Consider the following 22668-nt stretch of genomic DNA (forward strand, 5'->3'; position numbering starts at 1 on the left):
ATTTGAGCGCACTCTGAACTCTCTCTCCTCGCCCTCAACACTCCAAGGCATCTGCCTCCCTCCCTTCACCTCTTCTCTTTTCTCTGTCTGTCTTTTTTTTTTTAAGTTTTACTTTTTATTATTATGTATACAGTGTTCTGCCTGCACATACACCTGCAGGCCAGAAGAGGGCATCAGATCACATTATAGATGGTTGTGAGCCACCATGTGGTTGCTGGGAATTGAACTCAGGACCTCTGGAAGAGCAGTCACTGCCCTTAACCTCTGAGCCATCTCTCCAGCCCCCGTCTGTCTGTCTTTTTCCTGTGACCACTGAGTCCAGCTAGTGTTGCCTGCTGGAATGTTAGATGATCCTGTCACCCTGACCATGTGGCGGTCTAGTGCATGTAAGCTCAACGGCCATGTCACACCAGCCTATTACAACACTGACCACCTTATTCTCCAACTCTCGCATTCTCTCTGTCCTTTCTCCAGTGATATGCCCTGCGCCTGGGAGGGGTCTTGCTGTTTTTTTGAGTCAGGGGTCTCACTCTGTAGCCCAGGTTGGCCTAGAATTTACAAGAATCCTCCTGCCTCAGTCTCTTGAGTACTGGGGTTAAAAAGCTCTATGTTGGCAACCCAGCTCATCCCGTCTTCCTAATGGAGGCTGTTTTTCAAAGTACTACTTGAAAAGACAGCAAGTAGGTTTTGGTATTTTTTTTTTCATTCAATAAGTACACTAAACTTATTAGCCCTGGGAGCTTGTTTTAATTTTATTAAACCTATATCTGGACCTGTTTATATATAGGGGGATGGGATGAGGAAGGGAAATATTAATATAGTTTACAATCTCTTCTGTAATAGGCTATAGAAGTTGTTGAGAATACTAACAAGTGAAATAGATACAGAAAAAAGAAAGGCTTGATGTGAACCAAGATGCCCTTTTGTTTGCAGAAATTTACAGAAACAGAAAATTACCTAACGTGATTAGCTAGCAGGTTGACAAACTAATGAATTCAGTGCCTGTCAGTTTGAATTTGCATACCTCCAGGCTCCTGGCTCGATGACTCTCCCATGGTCTAATAGACGCAATTTACATATGCTAGAAACATTTTTTTGTGTATCTGGGTACAGTAATTGGTACTTCCTAACTTATAATAAAATTTCCTCTCATAAATTTAAACTAACACGAGACGCCTTATGCTAAAGCCGAAGCTGCTGCAGGTCAATAGAGTACAAGAAGGGAGTTAGGGTGTGGCGTCTCGGCCCGAGGTGGTGACGGAATTCTAGATGACAACTTCCATAGCGTTACCTTTGTACAGTCCGTGGCAGTAAAGGCACCATGCAAACAATGTTGATGACTTTTCAGAAACTCCAGGGAGGTGATTTTACCAATGATATATATATTTTAGTGAAGAAATCCAGATGCAAAGAGCTGAAACAGGGCCAGCAGTGGCTCAGCAAGTAAAGGCACTTGCTGCGGAGCCTGGCGACCAGAATTTGATCCCTAGGACCCACATCGTAGGAGAGAACTGACTTCCAGAAGTTGTCCTCTGACCTCTAAATGTGCCCCCACAACGCACACACACAACCATAAAATGTAACAAAATGTATTTTGAAAAGAGGACTATGTCAAACATTTGACTGCAAGAATAAAGGCGTGTGTGTGTGTGTGTGTGTGTGTGTGTGTGTGAGAGAGAGATATGTGTTCAGGTGCCCTCAGATTCCTGTGGAGCTGGAGTTACAGATAGTTGTGAGTTATCTGCCTGGGTGTCCGACCTGAACTCAAGGCCTCTGGAAGAGCAGCAAGGGCTGGTGACCGTGGAGCCATCTCCCTATGCCTTCATCTTACCTCATTTGATTAACTTTACAGATTTTTTTTAAAAAAATGATGAGACTACTTTTTGGAATGCAGATAATCTAATCTGGGTTTTTAGCCTTGCTGGATATCCCAGAGGAAAATAAATGTATTTTTAAGTTAAAAAAATTATAAATTATAAAAAATCAGTTTTTAATAGCTATTAAATTATGAGATTATTTGTGTAAAAGATAACTAGATAGCATGTAACATTACACATTTTTGTTTTTGTTTTTGGAGACAGGGTTTCTCTGTGTAGCCTTGGCTGTCCTCGACTCCCTTTGTAGACCAGGCTGGTCTTGAACTCACAGAGATCCCCCTGCCTCTGCCTCTGCCTCCCTGAGTGTTGGGATTAAAGGAGTCCACCACCGCGCCCCGCTAACATTACACCTTTGATAGAAAAAAAACCCCCTGCTTTTTGCATAAGCCACCTATGATTCTTTCTACTTATAATGCTACTTTTTGATAGCTTCCACACAAGAACGCAGTGCTTAACAACACATACCAAGTTAAACGTTACTTCAGTTTTAAATGAATACCACATTTCAGAAAAACCTCTCAGGAGCCCTGACCGGTTTTACAGGTAATCTCCTCCAGTATCCACGCCCTTTCCTTTCTTTTGGGGACAAAGAAGAGAAAGGCAACAGTGCAGAAGATAGCAATGGGGCTCAGAGATGCTAATTGTTCTCAAAACATCGAGGTTTACAGAGCGAGAAGCCAGCAGGAGTCAGCACTTTTAAGTCCATGCCTTCTTTTCGTTTGTCGTTTTTTAGTTTTTCGAGACAGGGTTTCTCTGTGTAGCCTTGGCTGTCCTGGACTCACTTTGTAGACCAGGCTGGCCTCGAACTCACACCGATCAGCCTGCCTCAGCCTCCCAAATGCTGGGATGAAAGGCGTGCACCAACACGCCAGGCCTGGTCCACTACTTCTTGAGGTCTCACGTCAGCTGTTTCAATTTTCGCCCTATCCTCTGTTACCAGTTTTGCTTTTCCGAGCGGAATTTTTGCAAAATTGAACACTAAAAGTGTCCACAAAAGCTCCAGCCGATTCACTGTTCTACGGTTTTAAGCTAGATAATTAAAAAAAAAAAAAGCATCTAATCTTTCCTAAAAACAAAGTTTGAAATTGGCAGGGAGAAATGCGGGTTCACGGCATTTCCACACTTTAACTTTTGGCCTTGATTTTGCTAATTTACAATCTCTGTGTGGAACCCACACCTTTAAATATTCTCGCCCACGTGATAATGTTTTTGTTTTTTAAGAAGAGGTAGTTCTAAAGCACAGCCTATGCTGGGAGAGATTACGTCAGCGCCAGCAGTTACAGTAAGTACCGTATTGACGCTACTTGCTTTAAACAGGATAAATATTTGAAGAGACAGGCAGGAACAGTATACACTCGGGTCATTATTTTTCTCTGACTTAATACATTCAGTTCTGTTGGTGCCGGGTGTCTGAGAACTAGCATTGGAAGAAAAAAAAACAAAACCCCTGTTGTTTTATTTCTCAGAATAAAGCTGAGTAGAGCGATTAAAGCACGCTGCCCTCCTACTCCTTAAACACAGCCAAGCTACGCAGGACCAGGAAGCGTTTAGAGAAGTAGTGCGGCTGCGCGGCCTGCGTGAGGTTCAAATCTCCTGCCTTTTCCTCGAGCGACCAGCAGGCGGCGCTGCGGGCAAATGCAGTCACGTCTCCCTAGGGCGCCGGGAAACATCGTCAAAGGGCGGGAGGTGAAGCGGGCTGATGGGCGTTCTAGCCTCGACTGCCCCGATCTCTATCACCCTTTGTCCTCCAGCCTCCGCCGGGCTCTGGGCCTGCGGGCCTGGTTGCTAGGCGGAAGCTGGGCGCGGCGTCGTCCTCTGCGGCTGCCGGGGAGTTTGAAAAGTGGCTTAGCCGGCGGCAAAAGGTGCCGGGGGCGGCGGGCTCGTTGGGCGGCGGGGTAGGGCAGCCAAGCGGAGGGACGGGTTAGGGCCTGGTCTGCGGCTCGGGAAGCCGGGCCGGGCGCTGTGGAGCCTCCGAGGCCTGCGGGGTCCGGCCTGCTCGCCTCACCCAGCTTCTTCCCTGCAGACCCCGCCACCGCCGCCGCCGCCACCACCGCGACCATGGTCTCCAAGCCCGACCAGCTGCTCATCGTCGTCTCCATCCTCGAAGGTGAGCGGCTTCGTATTTTTTTTTTTTTTAAACTGCTGCTTCCCGAACCTCTGCAGAGTAACGAGTGACCCAGGCTTTGTTAACCTTACGAACCCTGTCATCTCCGCTTTTGTGGTCCCCAAAGACTTGTTCAGTTGCGCGGAGCGAGGTCTGTTAGGCAATTGATTTAAACATCTCTCCGGGGAACGGGAGTGCTATTAGGGATAAGTGATATTTAGCGTGAGTAGCCGTAGCCCCAGAGAATGTAGAAAAAAACGATTTCCATCCGAACCAGCCTGTCGATGGCTTTTATATATGAGCTAAAAGTGCCTGCAAAGCACGTTCTGTTCAGCAAGTCCCCGCTGATGCCATTTGTAAGAACTTCGCCATTGACTTTTCATACAAGCTTCGTTCCGTTTCGGATGTATTGCCGGGGCTGTTAAGGTCTACTCAATGATCCGTACATGTTTGTTGAGTGAGTGACATTTGGTTATCGGGGGACTTGCTGAATGTCAGGCCTGTGCTGGCAGTGCAGGTGGCTCTAGGTCTAGAAGCTAAGAGATTAAAGTGGGCCGTGTGTCAAGCTGGGATGACCACCTTTTCTGGGGAATGTTTTCTCGAGGAGATAACATTTAAGTGGGTCCTAACGCTAATTAGGAACGGACCAGATGACAAAGGCTGGGCGGATGGTCTGGCTGCAAAGAGCACTGAAAGGTGTGGGAAAAGGGGCTTGCTTTGCTCTCAGATATTTTCAACCAATGTTGCTTCTGTTCAATGTAGTTAGCTGATGGCGGCAAAGTGGAGTTGTTTGGTAAATTGGAACAGGTTACCAGCACTAGGGAGTCATCTGGAGATTTTAACCGCAGGCGTTGGTTTGACTTCACTCCCCTTGGGAGAAGTCTGGTATTGTTTGAGGAGAGAGAAGAAAAACCTGCGCAAAAACAGTTTCTGAGGTTTGGAATAAGAAATTGATCAGATGCTATTAAATAACAGGGACAATAATAATTGTTCCTTTACTGTTTCAAAACACAAGACTGAGCAGGGAGTGGTGGCTCCTGCCTTTCATCCCGTCACTCAGGTGGCAGAGGCAAGGCTAATCTCTGAGATCAAGGCCAACCTGGACCCCTAGTGAGTTGCTGCCACAACCCCCTCCCCCCCCCAACAAACAAATATCTCCCCCCCCTTCTCTCTCTCTCTCACACACACACACACATAAACAAAACCCCCGCAAGACTGAAATAATTGGTTGATAGGGGCTGTTGTGATTCTCAGCCCTCCATGATATAAGGCTCTGTTTACTTGGGAGGGGCAAATTAGCGTGCAGGACACTGTATGTAGGGCTGCACTACTATAAAAACGAGGTACAGACTGTAGGGTGCCTTCTGTCCTGAGCGTGACACAGACAGGGGGAGAAGAAAGTCATTTCTGGTGACTAGATAAGCCATGGTAGCAGGGGTGAACGTGGCGGGTGGAACAGGTCTAAAGAGGAAGGTTGTGCTTGGTCAGAAAGCACTAGAGTGAGTCACTTTTGAGGACCTTGAGAGAAAGCCAAGGAGCTTAGAGTTGTTATTTTAAGAAAAGAGTTGATGGCTGTAGTTGCAACTAGAGGAAAGGACTTCACTCGTGTTCCGTGTAGGACAGGGAACCAGGCACCAGGGATGTCAGTTAGGTTGCTACCACAAACATAGCTAAGACTGGCTCCTCGCCCCAGCTCTAGTAGTGTTTACATGCAGGCTGGGTGCCTGGGACTCATCGCCACCCTCGGGTCCCTTTCCGTCCCCATCTTCCAAACAGTCACCAAGTGTTGATTTTATTCTAGGTGCTACATACACACTCTCAGACGGGTCTGCCCTGCCTGCCTGCCTTCTGACGTCACTATCACCCAGCCTGTAGTAATGATCTCAGTCTCTCTTCTAACCATGTTCTTCCTTTCCAGAAACAGCTACTGCTCTGAGCTACCTGGCAATAATCTTTCTGATTTGTAGATGATGTTTTAAGATCTTTTAGAGTTCTAAGGGATAATGTCTACCCTCTTAGAGTAGCAAATATGACTCGTTAGGTTTCGTATGTCCCCAGGACTCTAGTTAGATTGAGCTACTCATAGTGTCTGAGCCACGTTTCTAGAAATGTTCTTTATGAAAAGGAACAGAATTTGTACATTGGGCAAAATCACTGTGTGTTAAGTTCCAGGATAGAAAGACAAGGCTTCTTATTGTCAGCTTCCTCTCACTGTGATAAAGACTATGGCCAAAGGCAGCCCGGGGAGGAAAGGCTTTATCTCACAGTTCATCATTGAGGGAAGTCGGGCAGGAACTCAAGGCAGAAACTGAAGCACAGTCCATGGACAGGGATGCTTACTGCCTTGCTTCCCATGGCGTCCTCAGCCTGCTTCTATTGTGCTATACAGGACCACCTGCCCAGAGGTGGCACGGCACACATCATAACATCATTAATCAAGAAATTGTCCTGCTGGGCCGTGGTCGCACACACCTATAATCCCAGCACTCGGGAAGCAGAGGCAGGCAGATCTCTGTGAGTTCGAGGCCAGCTTGGTCTACACAGCGAGTCCAGGATAGCCAAGGCTACACAGAGAAATCCTGTCTCAGAAAAAAGAAAAAAAAAGAAAGTGTCCCACAGATGGACGCATTTTTTTCAATTGAGGGTCCCTCTTCCTCAATGACTCCAGCTTATGACAAGTTGGGAAAAAACAAAACGAAACAACAGCAAACCCTAACCAGCTCAGAGTTTAAAATAAACTCTGGCATCATTAAAGGACATTTTCAGATTATTTGTGTACTTTTGTGTCTGTGTGAGTGTGCACACCTGTTCATGCTTTTAGAGATCAGACGCCAAGCTCCTCAGCTGCTCCGCCTGTTCTCCCTGCAGCCGGAAGCCAGCACACCCCAGGAATCCTGGGGTCTCACAGCTGATGTTATAGGAGGTGCCAGGCTTGTAATTGCCAACTCCGGTCCTCATGATTGAGCAGCAAGTACGGCCTTAGCCGCTTCTCCAGTCCCTCAGCTGACATCTTTACACTTGCAGTCACATTTTTTCTTTCATTTTGTGGCTGATTTTTGAAATCCTCAAGATGAACTGAATGCTTCAACAATTTCTTCTCTTAGTCTGGGTGTTACTCATAGAATCCATCCCTGGGCAATTCTTTTCTTTTGGTTTTTGAGACAGGGTTTCTCTGTGTAGCCTTGGTTGTCCTGGACTCACTTTGTAGATGAGGCTGCCCTTGAACTCACAGCAATCCACCTGCCTCTGCCTCCCAAGTGCTGGGATTAAAGGCATGCGCCACCACGCCCGGCTCCCTGGGCAATTCTTTCAGCTCATGTGTCACAGGCTGGCCTCTGAAGGAGGTAGGCCTTGGGTCTCAGCAGTGCCACAGGTGTGTCTTGTTGCAGTGCTCTCCAGATGGTACAGTTGCTTTTCAGCTTGCTTCTGCTGAGAGACCCTGGCTTTGGTTTGTTTCAGGGGTCTCGTCATCCAGGCTCTTTGTTTCCACTTTGCAAGTGTTGGGTTATCTGTGTCTACCATCTCAACAATTCTTCGTCTTCCCATCCACTTAATTACTAACCAAGGAGATTTCCTGGGGTGACTGGCAGGGGAGGGAGGCTATTTATTTAATAGTGGTTAAATTTCTGCTCTCTGTAATCCCTCTCACCGAGTGAAAAGCCAGAGAACGTGCCTCAGTGCGCAATTGTTAGGGATTCTTATTTTACTTGCTCCCAGCTTTGAAACTTTCTTTCCACTAGACCCTTGGTTTCCCTTTTAGGGCAAGTACGCATTTCATTCTTTTTGAACAGGATCCCCGTGATTCATATTCACATTAATGCTGGAGAAGCAATAATTGCTAAATGATGGCTTTCAGTTACGGAAGTAAGTGCAGATGCAATTGTGAGATAGTTTATGCAGTGTGTAAGTCAGCTACCTGGGACATTTATCTACAACATGTGCTAAGTGACCCTACTTGACTTCTGTATGTTTTTGTATTCTTTCTTTAGGTCGCCATTTTCCCAAACGTCCAAAGCATATGCTTGTGGTGGAAGCAAAGTTTGATGGAGAGCAGTTGGCTACTGACCCCGTTGACCACACTGAGCAGCCTGAGTTTGCTACTGAGTTAGCGTGGGAGATCGACAGGAAGGTTCTTCATCAGCATAGGTGATTGGTGTCGGCATCTTTGTCCTTTTTTTATAGCTTTTAAAGTAAGCTGTGTAACTTACTGACTGTGGTGGCAATCATATTTGAGTGTGTGTGTACACGTGTGCACATGTTTTGCTTTTGAGGCAGGGTCTCTCTCAGTTTCATTTCTTGTTGTTGTGATAGAGCGCCCTGATGAAGGCACTCTCGGGGAGAAAGGGTGATGTGGCCCACAGCGCAGGCTACACATGTCATTTATTGCAGGGAAGCCAGGGTTGGGTGATGTAGCCCACAGCGCAGGCTACACATGTCATTTATTGCAGGGAAGCCAGGGTTGCAGGGGCTTGCAGCAGCTAGCTAGCAGCTAGTCACAGTCTGCTGTCAAGAGCAGGCAGCGATGCGTTGGTGCATGCATGCTTGTGCTCAGCTCACCATTTCTTATACAGTTCACGGTACCTTGCCTGAGAAATGGTACTACCCACAGGGGGTCAGTCTTCCCCTGCAAAGACTTAGAATGCTCATTTATCTTTAATAAGCTTCATGACTAGAAACAGCCACGGACAGCAGTACTTTTATTTATTAAATGATTTAAAATATATTTCTAAGAGCTGGGCATACATAGTACGGTTTGTCTCTAATCCCACTACTGTAGAGGTGGAGGAGTTTAAGGCTAGCCTGGGGTACATAGAACTCTGTCTCAGGAAAAAAAGAAAAGAAAAATGAATCTACTACTCTGAAAACTCCCACATGATCACTTCTGTACTAAATCAAATCAGAACAGAAAATTAACAAAATTCAAGAACTCTTATTGCCGGCAGGGCGTGGTGGCGCACACCTTTAGCCCTGGCACTCGGGAGGTAGAGGCAGGTGGATCCTTGTGAGTTCGAAGCCAGTCTGGTCTGGTCTACAAAGTGAGTCCAGGACAGCCAAGGCTACACAGAGCAACCCTGTCTTGAAAAACCAAAACAAACAAAAAAGAATTTTTATTGCTGGATTAGAACATAGATTTATTTGAAGGGCTATTAAATTCTTAGTAAATGTTAAAGTGTTGGTTTTCACTGGCATTCAGAGTATCTGCTTAGACTGAGCTCTCTTATGAGCTGTAACTGTCTCAGCACCATGCGAGAGAGTACTTTGATAGCGGTTCCATGAGATAAGTGGCAGCAGCGTCTATTCAGCTCTGTCCATGAGCTGGGATAGAGCTTCCCAGATGCACAGAGAGACCACACGGTACCAGTTACTGTCAACAAGGACACTGCGAAATGTTGTATTCTAAATTTTAGTAGTTAGATTTTTATGACACTTAATTCTTAAGTTTTCTTCTTTAGCTACAAAGAACTCTGTAAGCAAGTACGTATCTTTTATATGGGATAGTACTGTATAAAAATAATTTTTGTTGTCATTTTTAAACATTCTTGATAGTTTCTGACTTGCAGAGGGCTGGATATATCATGGGTGCATAGGAAGAATTGACCTAGTTGGTAAACAGATAAGTAGATTTAAAAAAAAATAGTTATTGTTAAAGAATCGACTTGGGCCGGGCATGGTGGTGCATGCCTTTAGTCCCAACACCCGAGAGGCAGAGGCAGGTGGATCTCTACAAAGTGAAGCCAGGACAGCTAAGTCTATACAGAGAAACCCTGTCTTGAAAAACAAAAGGGGGTTAAAAAAGAAAATGTAGACTAGATATAGCTGGTCTAACAATCATGTAATCTGGATAATAACATTTTCTTAAGACTAAGAGAAAGCAAGCTTAATGTAAGAAGACTCTCTTACTTTCCCCATGCAGGTTACAGCGAACTCCTATCAAACTCCAGTGTTTTGCCTTGGATCCTCTATCTTCTGCCAAGGAAACCATAGGCTACATTGTTTTGGACTTAAGAACAGCTCAAGAAACAAAGCAGGTATTGTCCTTTTGTCTTTGTTAGTTATAGTGATGTTGATGAACGGAAAGAAGAGGATTCTGGGCCAGTGGTGGAGAGTTGCGGAGCTCGGCCTTCGGATGGCACGCTCACAGCTCACGGCTGCTGCTCCACCCTAAGCCTCCACTGCTTCTTACCTTGGCCCTAATAACTTCCTACTTGGCCTCCTTGCTTGCTAGTTGTAGTGTATTGTTGTAGCTGAGTTACTCAGGTGTGTCTACTAAATCCTGACTAGTGATAGTCTGCCTTCCCTAGTCTTTCTCATGAGACTTGATACTTTCCAGCACATGGAAGACTGAGGCAGGAGGATTATAAGCTTGAGGTAAGCCTGGAGTACATACTAAGACCTTGCCTTCTCCAAAATAGCTCCTAAAATCTGACACTTAAAAATTTGTGTCAAGCCAACACAAAATGGATTTTAGAGACAGTTTGAAGTAGTGGCAGCCTGATGCTGCTCTGCCTTGTACCCGTGAGCACTGAGGCCTCCGCCCCTTACCCGTGAGCACCGAGGCCTCCGCCCCGTCCCCGTACCTGCAAGCACGGAGGCCTCCGCCCCGTCCCCGTACCTGCAAGCACGGAGGCCTCCGCCCAGTCCCCGTACCCGAGAGCACTGAGTGCTGCCTGCTGTGTGGGATCTCACTCCCCAGGGCATCGTAACTTCTCAAAACAGCAACGGCCTGGCAGTGGTGACACACACCTTTAATCCCAGCTGTGGGGGCAGAGGCAAGTGGATCCCTGTGAGCTTGAGACCAGCCAGTCTTCAGAGGGAGTTCTAGCCAGACCTACACATAGAAACCTTGTCTTGATCCCTACCCCTGATGCCCACCCCCCAAAAAAAGTATTAAAATAGACAATGCTTTTTGCTGTAATAAAAACACAGAGCATGTTTCAATTGGTGTTGCTTCTGGCTCCACCATAGGTCTCAGGGTTAAACCTATGGCCTCTTTCTGCTGGCCTTGCATCCTACACTGAGCTGCATCCTTCCCTTTTACAACAGAGTCTTACTAAGTTACCCCTGCTGGCCTCAAAATTCTGTAGTTTGTAGGTCTCACCTCCTAGGTCATTGAGATTATAGGTTTGTGCCACCAGGCTTAAGGGTTTTGTTTTGTTTTGTTTTGTTTTGTTTTTTTTGATTGTGTCTCTTTCAGGCTCATGTAAATCTTATCTTTCTTTTATTATCACAATAATGATATGGAGCTTAAAACAAAAAAGAACCAAAAGACTTTCATAGTACATTGCAACAATAACTCATTTAAAGACAGGCATGTGGACCAAGGCTGGCCTTGAACTCCTTGCTCGGTTTCTCAAAGTGCTACATATGTAGGCATGCACCACAATGTCCAGCTACGTTTAAAAATAATTTTTTTAACTTCAAAATTATTGTCCTCCCAATCTCTTTCATTGTTTTTCTTTCTTTTCCATTCTTTCTTTGCCTTTAAAAATTATTTGTGTGTGTCTGAGTAAATGTGCTTACATGTGTACACAGGTGTGAAATGGCACTCCTGCCTACTGGTTCCTGCACCTATGGTGCACTTTGTCCTGGCTTGAGCCATGTGTTCTTGCTGGTCTGGGCTGGGATTTCTGAGGGTGCTGTCTTGGTGTGGGTAGGTAGGTTAGTCTATCCACATCCTCTGAGAAGGCCCTTCTTGTCAGAAAGTGGCTCATGATGCAGAACTCATTGTGTCTTTTCCTTAAGATTTTATACTACTTAGTAGTAGTGTCTTGGTCACTGTTCTGCTGCTATAAAGAGACACTGTGACAACTCTTATAAAGGAAAACATTTAATCAGGGCCTTGCTTACAGTTTTATAGACTCAGTTCGTTACCTCCATGTTGGGGAGCATGGCAGTAGCTTTGGCAGGCCTGGTGGGCCTGGTGCTGAAGAAGTAGTTGAGACTGACGTCCTGATTCACAGGCTGAGAGAGAAGCTGGGTCTGGTGTGGGATTTTGAAAAATCAAAGCCCACCGCCAGTGACACACTTTCTTTAAGGCTATCCCTAGTCCAAAAAGGTCACACCTCCTAATCCTTCTAACTCTTTGCAACAGTTCCACTCCCTGGTGCTTAAGTATTCAAATATGGGAGCCTATGGGAGCCATTCTTTTTTTTTTTTTTTTTTTAATTCCCCCGAGGGGGTGCACTGTTCCTGGAAGTCCTGCATTACCAGGTTGATGCGTGCAGTGGACCAAGCAAGCTCCTCTTCCAACTCCTACTTCTAGAAATCCATTTAATATATTGTCCTCGGATAGAGAACGTATCAGATATTAAACTGATAAGAACAGATACACTTGATCTTAGCCAAAAGGCCGAGAAGTGATGCCGTTCTTATCACAAGTTTTCATTTTCTTAGGTGTCATGACAAGACAGAGGAGAAAGCAGAGGTCTAAGAACACTAAGCAGAGGATGGTTAATTGGGCTTTTATTACTGAGGAGGGCCTGACACCGGACAGAGGCTGAAGGGCGGTGTGCTGTCTCTCCCCTGGTAGTTACCTGGCAAAGTGACGGGAACAAAGAAGACAGTCTGAGCGCTTGAGTGTATTTCTCAGAGGGACACTTAACTGATGGCTTCCCAATCAAGATTACATTTTTTTCTTTTTTGAAGAAAATGTAGAAAGAGACTTTGTTGTGTTCTGTGACAGGTTGTCACTGTGGAGCCTTGGGTGGCCTGGAGCTCATTGTGAAGAAAGGTTGACTTGCCTCTGCCTCCTGGGTGCTGCGAGTAAATGCTGTGCACCATACATCAGGCTTGTTTTCCTAAGAGGTGAAAAGTATTGAAAAGGATGTCGGGAAAAAGTGAAAACCTCAGAGAGCATTCTGAGAATTTGTCCCTGTAAATTTCATAGTGCTTTCTGTTTTGTTATCTAGGCACCCAAGTGGTATCAGTTGCTGAGCAACAAATACACCAAATTCAAGTCTGAGATACAGATAAGTATCACTTTGGAAACAGACACAAAGGCACAGGTGGAGAGTTTTAAAGCAAAAGGAGCCCCGCCTCGGGATGGAAAAGGTGGGTGTTGTTGTTGTTGGGTTTTGTTGTTGTTGTTGTTATTGTTGGTATTTTATTTTATTTTTTGAGGTAGGGTCTGAAGTGTCCAGGCTGGTCTGGGCCTCACTGTGTAGCTGGGACTGGGCTGGTACTCCTTCTCCCTGCCTCTGCTTCTCGACCGTTTGGGGTAGAGGTGTGCATTGGCGCGTGCAGTTTTGTGCATCTTCTCATAAGGACTTTCTTGGACAAGGTGCTTTGTGCACTCACTTTAGGAAGGGTGTTGTCTCAGGAGCTGTGTGCAGGCCTATAGGCTGCTTTACCCAGTGCTTCAGGTACACACAAGATTATGAACCCAGGTAACACGTGTGACACTTGTTGACAGACATTAGCTCTGAAATTTTAGAACTGGGGAAAGCTTTTGTTTTCCTAACTTGATATATTCTAGAACAGAGAATTTTGAATTTTAAAAATTGTTACTTAAAAAAAATTTCCTTCCAGGATTAATATAGGAAAATCCTCAATGTATTATGTTACTATGTAACTATGGTTTAACAAAGTTTAAGTACATTTTCAAATTCTTTATTCATTTATTTAGAATTAGAGTCTCATTGGCACCTGAGGGCTGAGATTAGAGCCATGTGCTAGAACACCTGGCACACCTAGCGAACACTTCAGCATCATAGCAAAACTGGAGGGCACAGAACGCTCCCCGTACCCTCTGTGTATCTTCACAGAGGCAACTCATCCACTACAGCTCAGCACCTCGATGGTGGTGCAGTTAATGAAGCATCATTGATGCATTCTCACCAGAAGTCCAGGCTGCATTAGATTTCAATATATATAACATACACACACACACACACACACACACACACACACACACACACACACACACACACTGTGTGTCTGCATGTATGTTCGTATATTCCATGTGTTCTTGGTGCTGGTGGGGGTTAGAAGGAGTTCCAGACAGATATGAGCTGCCATGTGGGTGCTGGGAACCTAACCCTGGTCCTTTGCAAGAGCAACTAGTACTCCTAATCTCTGCGGTCCAGATTTCACTTTTGGTGTTGTCTTTGTTTGGGTTTTAGTAACTGTATGCTAAGTCGGTGGTTTTTGCTTGGGGTGATGCCTTGTACCCAATGTAGTTGCATTCAAAAGACAGTCACCATTTGGTACCTCTTGTGCTCTGCCTGTTCAGCCTTCCTTTCCCATAGTTCTTGGTTGTAGTTTAGGTCCATCCAGAGAATTCATGTGATGGGGACTTAATTTCCAAAGTCTTAATGGGATTTGCAGTTGGAACCTTTAAGAACTGACTGAGCTGCAGGGCTCTGCCTTTATGAATATTAATTCTGTTCATGGAGTAATGGACCTTATTTTACCAGGAGAGTGGGTTAGTTATCATTAGAGTGGGGCTGTCTTTGAAGTCATGTGTCCTGCACTCCCTCAGGACCTGAAGAGTCCCTGTTACTAAGGGCCTTACTGAACAAGGCTCCTCATGACTTCCCTGCCATGAGAACTGTAAGATATTTCCTCTGTAACTTATCTAGTCTCAAGTATTGTCATGTAGTAACAGAAAACGCACTAAGACAGCTACTGATCTTCCTTGCTATCTGTGTGGCTTTACCTCTCATGTGTCATACCAGTGGAATCATAGTTTCTGGCACAGGAAGATAATTCTGGTTTTATCTGGTATTTCCTATGTTTCATTTCTTGGTTCTGTCATTCCTCTAAGGAATGATACTTCCTTTTACTAAAAATGTTTAGAAGTAAAAGCCCAGGTGTTAGGTGTATCAGTTGATATTTCCTTATTGCTTTCAAAACCATTTTGTGGACAGTTATGTAATGTGTGCACGTGTGTTTACATGCACATACATACATGCATATGTTTGAAGATGTAAATAGTCTTAGTCTATAACAGAATGAACTGAGTATTGAATAAAGAAGAAAAGTGTCTTGGAGGCTTGGAAGTCTGAGAAGACACCAGCATCAGATCTGTGTTTTACTGATTTTCTTCATGTGACAGAAGGCCACAGGCAAGAAATGCACTTCCTCTGTCAGCCCCTTAGTGAGTACAGCAAGTCCATTCTTTTTCTTTTGTTTTGGTTTTGGTTTGGTTTTTCGAGACAGGATCTGTGTACCCTTGACTGTCCTGTACTCACTTTGTAGAGCAAGCTGGGCTCAAACTCACAGTGATCCGCCTGCCTCTGCCTCCCCAGTGCTGGGACCACCACACCTGGCTGCAAGTCCCATTCTTAAAGAGCTGTCTTGACTTCACCACCTCATAAAGACTCTTGCTTTTTTTCCTTTTTAGATTTATTTTTCTGTGTGTGAGACTTTGCCTGCATGTATGTGTGTGAATATCACCAGTTTTCAGAAGTGATCATCGGGCCCCTCAGAAGTGGAGTTACAGATGGTTGTGATGTGGGTGATGGGAACCGAACCCAGGCCCTCTGCAAGGACAGCCAATGCTCTTAACCATCTCTCCAGCCTGAGACCCGGATCTTAATACCATCATCACAATTACTATTACGTTTTAGCTCCTGAATTTTGGAATAGACACACATGAACTCTAGCATAGATATACCTGTTTATATATATTTATCCATATGTTTTTAATATTATATAGCATATATTCAAATTGACACTTTTAATTCCTTTCTGTGTTGTAAGATTTTCCTTCTTTCCATACTTACAGCTGTTTCCTTGGTTGAAGAGCCTCGTGCTTTCTGTTTATTTTTTGTTGTTTTGAGATAGTCTTGCGATGTAGTACTCACTGTGGAGTCCATGTCCATAAATTCATAGCAATTCTTCTGCCTCAGCATTTGAATGTTGGGGTCACAGCATAGCCACAAGCTGGAGAAACCTATTACAGATAGTATTTTTAACTCCTGAGCTCTTGGCCTTATCTCACAGTGGCTGCCTGTGTTAAAGTGCTTAGTGTATCCAGTATCGCTAAGTGCTTTGCTTTCAGGGTTTAATTTGATCTTCAGCAACCACATAAAAGCTTTGTGAAAGGAAAAACGGAGGCTGCAGAACATACAGTTTTCTGACATGGTAGTAAATGGCCCTGGGCTTGGGGTTGCAGCATCTGGCTTATGTGTCTGCTCCTAACCGTAGGCTGTTGTCACCAGTGCTACAGCAACTCAGTGCTTTGGGGTGAACTCCAGGAGAGGGACTGCTTGCTCATGGTCTGAGTACACAGATTGTCGTAAGCCATGCTGGAGTTCATGCTAGTTGTCGTGAGGGGACCCTTCCTGACGCCAGTTTGCTTGACTAGAGCAACTCCATGACAGGCTTCAGGTTTTCACTCTGACTAACTAGGCCAAGTTTCTAACAATTCTGGAAAAGCCTTAACTCATGAACAACTCATGGGCAGCCAATCAGCTTATAGGTCAAAATGACCAGATACCATGTTTTTATTACTTCATGGCCTTCGTAAAGAACACAGTTGGTCCTGTCCGATCAAACTAAAGGCCAACTCCTGAGGAAGAGCCACAACTTCAATGACTTAAAAAGTCCCCAGTAACCCAACAAGCAGCCAGTCTTGAATCCTGTCATATACTCTGACTCGATTCTGACCAATCAATTAAAGTTTGTCACAAATCCCCCTGACTATAAATTGAGCCTGTGTGCTCATTTCAGGGTCTCCCTCTAGAGGAGAGAGGCAATGCCAGCATGCTGGAATAAAAATGCTCTTTGCTTTTGCATACTGCCTTGGGGTCTTTCTTCAGTAAATCACCTGGACCCTAACAGTAACACTGGGAATGCCCACTTTCCTGCATTCCCCCAGCACTATTGTCTAATTCTAGTTTTGTGTTGTCCTTTTCCTTTTCCATCTTTTATCAGTTTTTAAGTGCTTATAATGGACCAGGCATTGTGACAAAGGCCTGCAATCCCAGCGCATAAGAAGCTGAGATAGGATAATTATTCAACAGCTTAGGCCACATAGTAAGCTCCAGGGCAGATTGGGTAACAGTAAATTCTGGACCATGCAAGGCTTTATAACAAAATCCTATCCAAAAATAATAAAATAAAATAGTTTATGTGAATTGACAGTCTAAACTAGTTGTGTTTTTGTCGGTACAGTCCCTGCCAGCCTGCCTGGAGTAGACCTGAGGGGCATTGCTGCAGTGTTGAACGAAGAGGGAGGCTACCATCAGATCGGGCCAGCCGAGCACTGTACTGACCCCTTCATTTTGTCAGTGACCATAGCATTTGCTACCCAGTTGGAACAGGTGAGTCACTCCCTCAGACTAATGATTTTTCTCAAGAGTTTTGAAATCAGGCTTGGCCTCTCTGAGCACTTGTACTCATGTGGACACACCCACACACAGGCACACACCCTCATGTATGTTGTTGAAAATAAGTATAAAAATCTTTAAAAATGTTTTCATGTTAGCATTTTTGTTGTACATTTCAGTATCTTGGCAACAAGAGAATAAATTAATTTCAGAGTTAAGGAGACTAAGCACCAGTAAACAGTGTTTGCACTTGTGTATGTAACACTATAAGGAGTAATGCAAGGAACTTGTACATTTGCTCTTTTGAAGAAATTAGCAATGTCAGGAACATTTGGGTTGGGATTATATTTTACTGTGTATATACTTACAAATATTAGCCTGTGTCACCTAGCAGAAGACAAAATGTTTCTGTGTCAGAATCAGAGGACTTTTACACTCGGCACCCTGAACAGCATAAAAATCAGCATATTTTCTTCAGCTTCTCCTACCCAATATTTTTGTTACATGTTTATTGCTGTCATAAACTGTGAGCAAGGCGACTTACAGAGGAAAGGCTTCATTTGGTCTAACAGTCCATCGTTACAGGCAGCGAATGGCAGGTATGGTGGGAGGGGCAGGTCTGTGACCTTCCTACATCTGGGAACAGGAAAAAGGAGGATGTGACTGTTCACTGGTGACATTGTTTCTGTTTGGGTGCTTCTAAGGCACTTGGTGTTTTCTTCTCAGCACTTAGTCAAAGGCAGGGAGAAAACATCTAGTATAAACTATGGTCCCTTTGTAGAGGCCAAGCAGCTCCTCAGAAGGGTTCCTACAAGAGTGCGCAGACGAGCGGCAGCCTGGTCACTCCTGATGGTGAGCCTTACTGTCCTCTGAAAGGCTTCAGAGCTTTGAATGAAATCCAGTCTGAATTCTAGGATGCTAAGGAATTTCTGCAGACTCTCTGCCTGTAGTAGGAATTACTTAGAAGCTAAATGTTCTATGAAATATATAAAAGCCACAGTAATACAGCATTTTTTCATCATGAGAGAAAGTAAATACTTCCTCTAAACGTATCTGAGGTTCAGACCAGTGCATGTCCCTTCAGATATTGTCCCATTCTTTTTGGTTTTTTGAGACAGGGTTTCTCTTGTAGTCCTGGCTATCCTGGACTCACTTTGTAGACCAGGCTGGCCTTGAACTCAGAGATCCGCCTGCCTCTGCCTCCTGAGTGCTGGGATTACAGGTGTGTGCCAACACGCCCGGTTTATTGTCCCGTTCTTACTGACTGTCACCCAGCTCTCTGAGCGGTGCGTCATGGCATGTTACTCTGTCCTTTCAACATTACTAAAACAAAAGGAGGCGTAGAACAATTAAGTCATTGTTTCCTGGTTTCATAGCTAGGCTGAGAAGTAGGTGTTGGAATTTGGCTCCAGAATTAGTGTCCTTTATACTAAAATCCTCTCAAAGATAAATATATTAAAATGTAGGTTAAAATAATCAGTGCACATTTATTGAATATTAGCTGTCCAATGCTGTGATGTTATTATAAGTGGTGTTATTTTTAGAAATTTTTTAAAGAATGAACTATATTATAACCTTGAAAATTTTTAGATTATTTTAAACAAATGAGTGTTTTGCCTATATGCATGTCTGTGCACCATTTGTGTTCTTGCTACCCACAAAGGCCAGAAGAGGGCATCAGATTCCCTGCAATTGGAGTTATGGATAGTTGTGAGCCATCATGTGGGTGCTGGAAATTGAACCTGGGTCCTCTGAAAAGCAGTAAGTACTCTAAACCACTGAGCCATCTCTCCAGCCCTGTATTAGAACTTTTTTTTTAGCCTAGCAATACATTTTACTTAAATTTCATAACAGTGTGTCATTATCTGCCATGACCTATGATACCTGACTGTATTTAACCCATTTCCTGTTGAGACAAGAAGTGTTCATAGCTTAATGCTTAGCATTGTTTTAGTGACCATCCAGAGCCTGTTAGAAAATGTTTTGTATCTTGTGTACTGGCTCATGCCTGTAATCCCAGCACTTGGGAGGCTGAGGCAGAATTCATTTGAGGACAGCTTTGGCTCTAGCAAAGTTGAGACCAGCCTGGGCTACATGAGTCCTTGACTCAGAAAACTAAAACAAATAAAACACAAAAAAGATGATGTTTTCTATCTTAAAAACAAAAACGCCATCTTTTAGTCATATGTTGCCATGAAGCCAGCAGCTGAGAAGTATATTTCTGTATATTATGCCGCCTCTAATGCTTTGGTCTTACATTAATTTTTTGTTTGTTTGCTTTTTCTGTCTTTAAATAAAAGGCATAAAATAGCATGCTAATCTATTAAGTGGCTTGGATTAAGACTCTTATTTTAATATTTTCTCATTTATGGAGTGGAGCCTTTTGCTAGAATAAGGATCAGATATAAAGTATATGATAATAAGAAAGACTTAATTTAAAATACATGGTTCCTTCAAAAAGAACTTTCACACATTCATGTTGAATCTAATGACAGCCTGAAAACAACAAAGTCTTTGGTCTCTTCAGACTTTTCTTTTGTTAAATTAATTAGGTAGTGTCTCTTGTAGCCCATGCTGGCTTTAAACTCACTTGCAGTAGAGGATGTCCTTGACCTTTTGATCATCCTGCCTTCTTAAGTACTTGAATTACAGGCTTGCATCACAAGTTCTTTGAGCATTTAAAAAATTTAATCATGCTTCTGGGTTAACTTACTCATTATCATTTCTAGTCCCATCCATTTGTCCACAAATTTCATGATTTTCTTGTTTTTAATAGCTGAGTAGTATTCCATAGTGTAAATGTACCACAGTTTCTTTATCCATTCTTCAACTGAGGGACATTTAGGTTGTTTCCAGGTTTTGGCTATTATGAATAAGGCTGCTATGAACATGGTTGAGCATATGTCCTTGTTGTGTGGTGGAGCCTTTTCTGGGTATATTCCAAGGAGTGGAATAGCTGGGTCTTGAGGAAGCCCTATTCCCAGTTTTCTGAGAAAGCGCCAGATAGATTTCCAAAGTGGTTGTACAAGTTTGCATTCCCACCAGCAATGAAGGAGTGTCCCTCTCTCTCCACATCCTTGCCAGCATGTGGTGTCACTTGAATATTTGATCCAGGAGCAGAAAGACTCACGCGGTATATACTTACTTATAATTGGGCACTAGCTCAAAAGGCATGTCCCACGAAAATCTTCACTTACCAGGAGATTGGCATAGATGTGAGGACATCCTACTGAGACTCTAGGTAAGAGAAATATAGGAGATGGGGAAATAGAAGGACCCAGAGGGTCCTAGAAACCTACAAGAAGAACAAGAACATCTTGACAGGTGGATTGGGGCCCAGGGGGTTCTGCTCAAACTATTGCACTAACCAAGGACAAAACAATAAGTAAACATTGAACCCCTACTCTGACCTACCCAGTGGACAAGACATTCTCCACAGTTATGTGGAGAGCGGGAACTGACTTTGACATGAACTCTCGTGCTCCATATTTGACCACTTCCCCTTGGTGGGGAGACCTGATGGCACTCAAAGAAAGAATAAGCAGGCTACCAAGATGAGACTTGATAGCCTATTACCATATAGTGGGGGAGGAGGTCCTCCTCAGTCATAGACCCAGGGGAGGGGAATAGGGTGAAAACAGGAGGGAGGGAGGAATGAGAGGATACAAGTGATGGGATAACAATTGAGTTATAATCTGAATAAATTAATAAAATTAAAATAAAAAAATTTAATCAAATTAGGTAGCTAGATGTGGTGGCACAAGTTTTTAATCCTAGTGTGAGGGAGGCAGAGGTAAGCAGATCTCTTAGTTTAAGGCTATCCTGGTCTTCATAGTAAGTTCCAGACCAGCCAGCACTACATAGTGAGACTGTCTACCCCACCCCCCAAAAATATTAGGGGCTGAAGAAATGGGTCAGTTGTTAAGAGCACTTGTTATTCTTGTGTAGGAACTGAGTTTGGTTTCCAGCACCTAATTCCAATCCAGGGAATCTTTTGCCATCTTCTGGCCTCCACGGGCATTGACTACAAATGGTGAATTTACATACATGCAGGCAAAACACTCACATACATAAAATAAAAATAAATAAATCATTTAAAAATTAACCAGATGAGTAATTTGGGAGTAGTTATAGATGTAAGCAGTGTAGTACAAGCCTAAAATCCACCACTCAGGAGGAGACTAAGGCAGGGCAATTTTGAGTTTCAGAACAAGTTGTATTATAGAATGACATCAAATCTCAAAAAATACCCAAAAGTGGGCATTGTAGCTCAGTTGTAAAGACTGCCTAGCACTTGTAAAACTTTCAATTTGGCTCCGAGCAGCATTGCGAAGAAACTACTAACTAAACAGAAAGAAGAAAACAGAGTAACTTGGCAGAGCTCTAAATTTTCTATACGGTTAATTTTAAGACTTGAAATCAGTGAACATTCTGGAAGATTTGTAGAGTGCAGCAGACACATGTGGTGTGCCTTAGGTTCTGATACTCTTTTTCCTTTCGTGTTTAGTTAATTCCATGTACCATGAAGCTTCCAGAAAGGCAGCCCGAGTTTTTCTTTTACTATTCATTACTGGGAAATGATGTTACAAATGAGCCTTTCAATGACTTGATCAACCCAAACTTTGAGCCCGAGAGAGCATCTGTTCGCATTCGCAGCAGTGTGGAGATACTTCGTGCTTACCTGGCTCTTCATTCTAAGCTGCAGGTAAGTGTTTCTGCAAAGCATTTCCTACTGGAGATGTTTTTATAGCACTGAGCAGAAAGCTGTATTGTGTTTCCATAGGAGAGATGGTTTTGCCTTGTTAGTTATTTAGGTATTAAAGTCATGATGACATCGGAATCACAGTTGCGTCATCATTTTTTTAAAGTTAACACATTACCAGCAGCTACTAAGAAGAGATAGATCTATTGGCTATCGGCATATGTTGGACCTGTGCCTACAGACAGGCTGACTTTATTGTTAGTGCAGGTGGCAGCTGTCAGTACATAGATCGCATTCTTCAAGGCAGAGTATACATGTTTATGAAGCCTGCCCACAGCTGCTTCTGTAAACATGTTTCAGTTGGATTCTGTTTAGATACAGACTTGGAAACCAGTAGAAGTGATCAGATGAGTATGTAGGGTAATGAGATGCCTGTGTAGCCACATAGCCGTTCACAAAGAAATCTCAGTCACGATGTGTCTGGGGGGCTTGTGAGAAGAGGTACTAAATCTTTTTTTTTAAGGATTTAATTATTTATTATTATGTGCTCTGCATGTTTACCTGCACTCCAGAAGAGGGCATCAGATCACATTATAGATGTTTGTGAACCACCATCAGGTTGCTGAGCATTGAACCCAGGACCTCTAGAAGAGCAGATAGTGCTTTTAACCCAATAGACTTTATAAAATATTAAAACTTGAGAAAAAGCAC

At 43.8% G+C, this 22668-nt stretch overlaps 1 protein-coding gene across 2 annotated transcripts in view; it reads left to right on the plus strand.

The window, feature by feature from the left end:
* The first annotated feature begins 3556 nt into the window (after positions 1-3556).
* The window catches only part of CEP120 (centrosomal protein 120), a 68867-nt gene continuing 49755 nt past the window's right edge, over positions 3557-22668 (plus strand). For both annotated transcript variants that reach the window (XM_084778808.1, XM_084778807.1), the window contains exons 1-7: positions 3557-3739; positions 3901-3984; positions 7971-8127; positions 9896-10010; positions 12891-13032; positions 17101-17249; positions 21763-21960. In XM_084778808.1, the coding sequence (XP_084634934.1) occupies positions 3936-3984; positions 7971-8127; positions 9896-10010; positions 12891-13032; positions 17101-17249; positions 21763-21960 (810 nt within the window). In that variant the 5' untranslated portion in view covers positions 3557-3739; positions 3901-3935. The remainder of the gene's footprint in view (positions 3740-3900; positions 3985-7970; positions 8128-9895; positions 10011-12890; positions 13033-17100; positions 17250-21762; positions 21961-22668) is intronic.

The sequence above is a fragment of the Acomys minous genome, assembly GCF_964271855.1.
Source record: "Acomys minous genome assembly, chromosome: 4".
NCBI lineage: Eukaryota > Metazoa > Chordata > Mammalia > Rodentia > Muridae > Acomys > Acomys minous.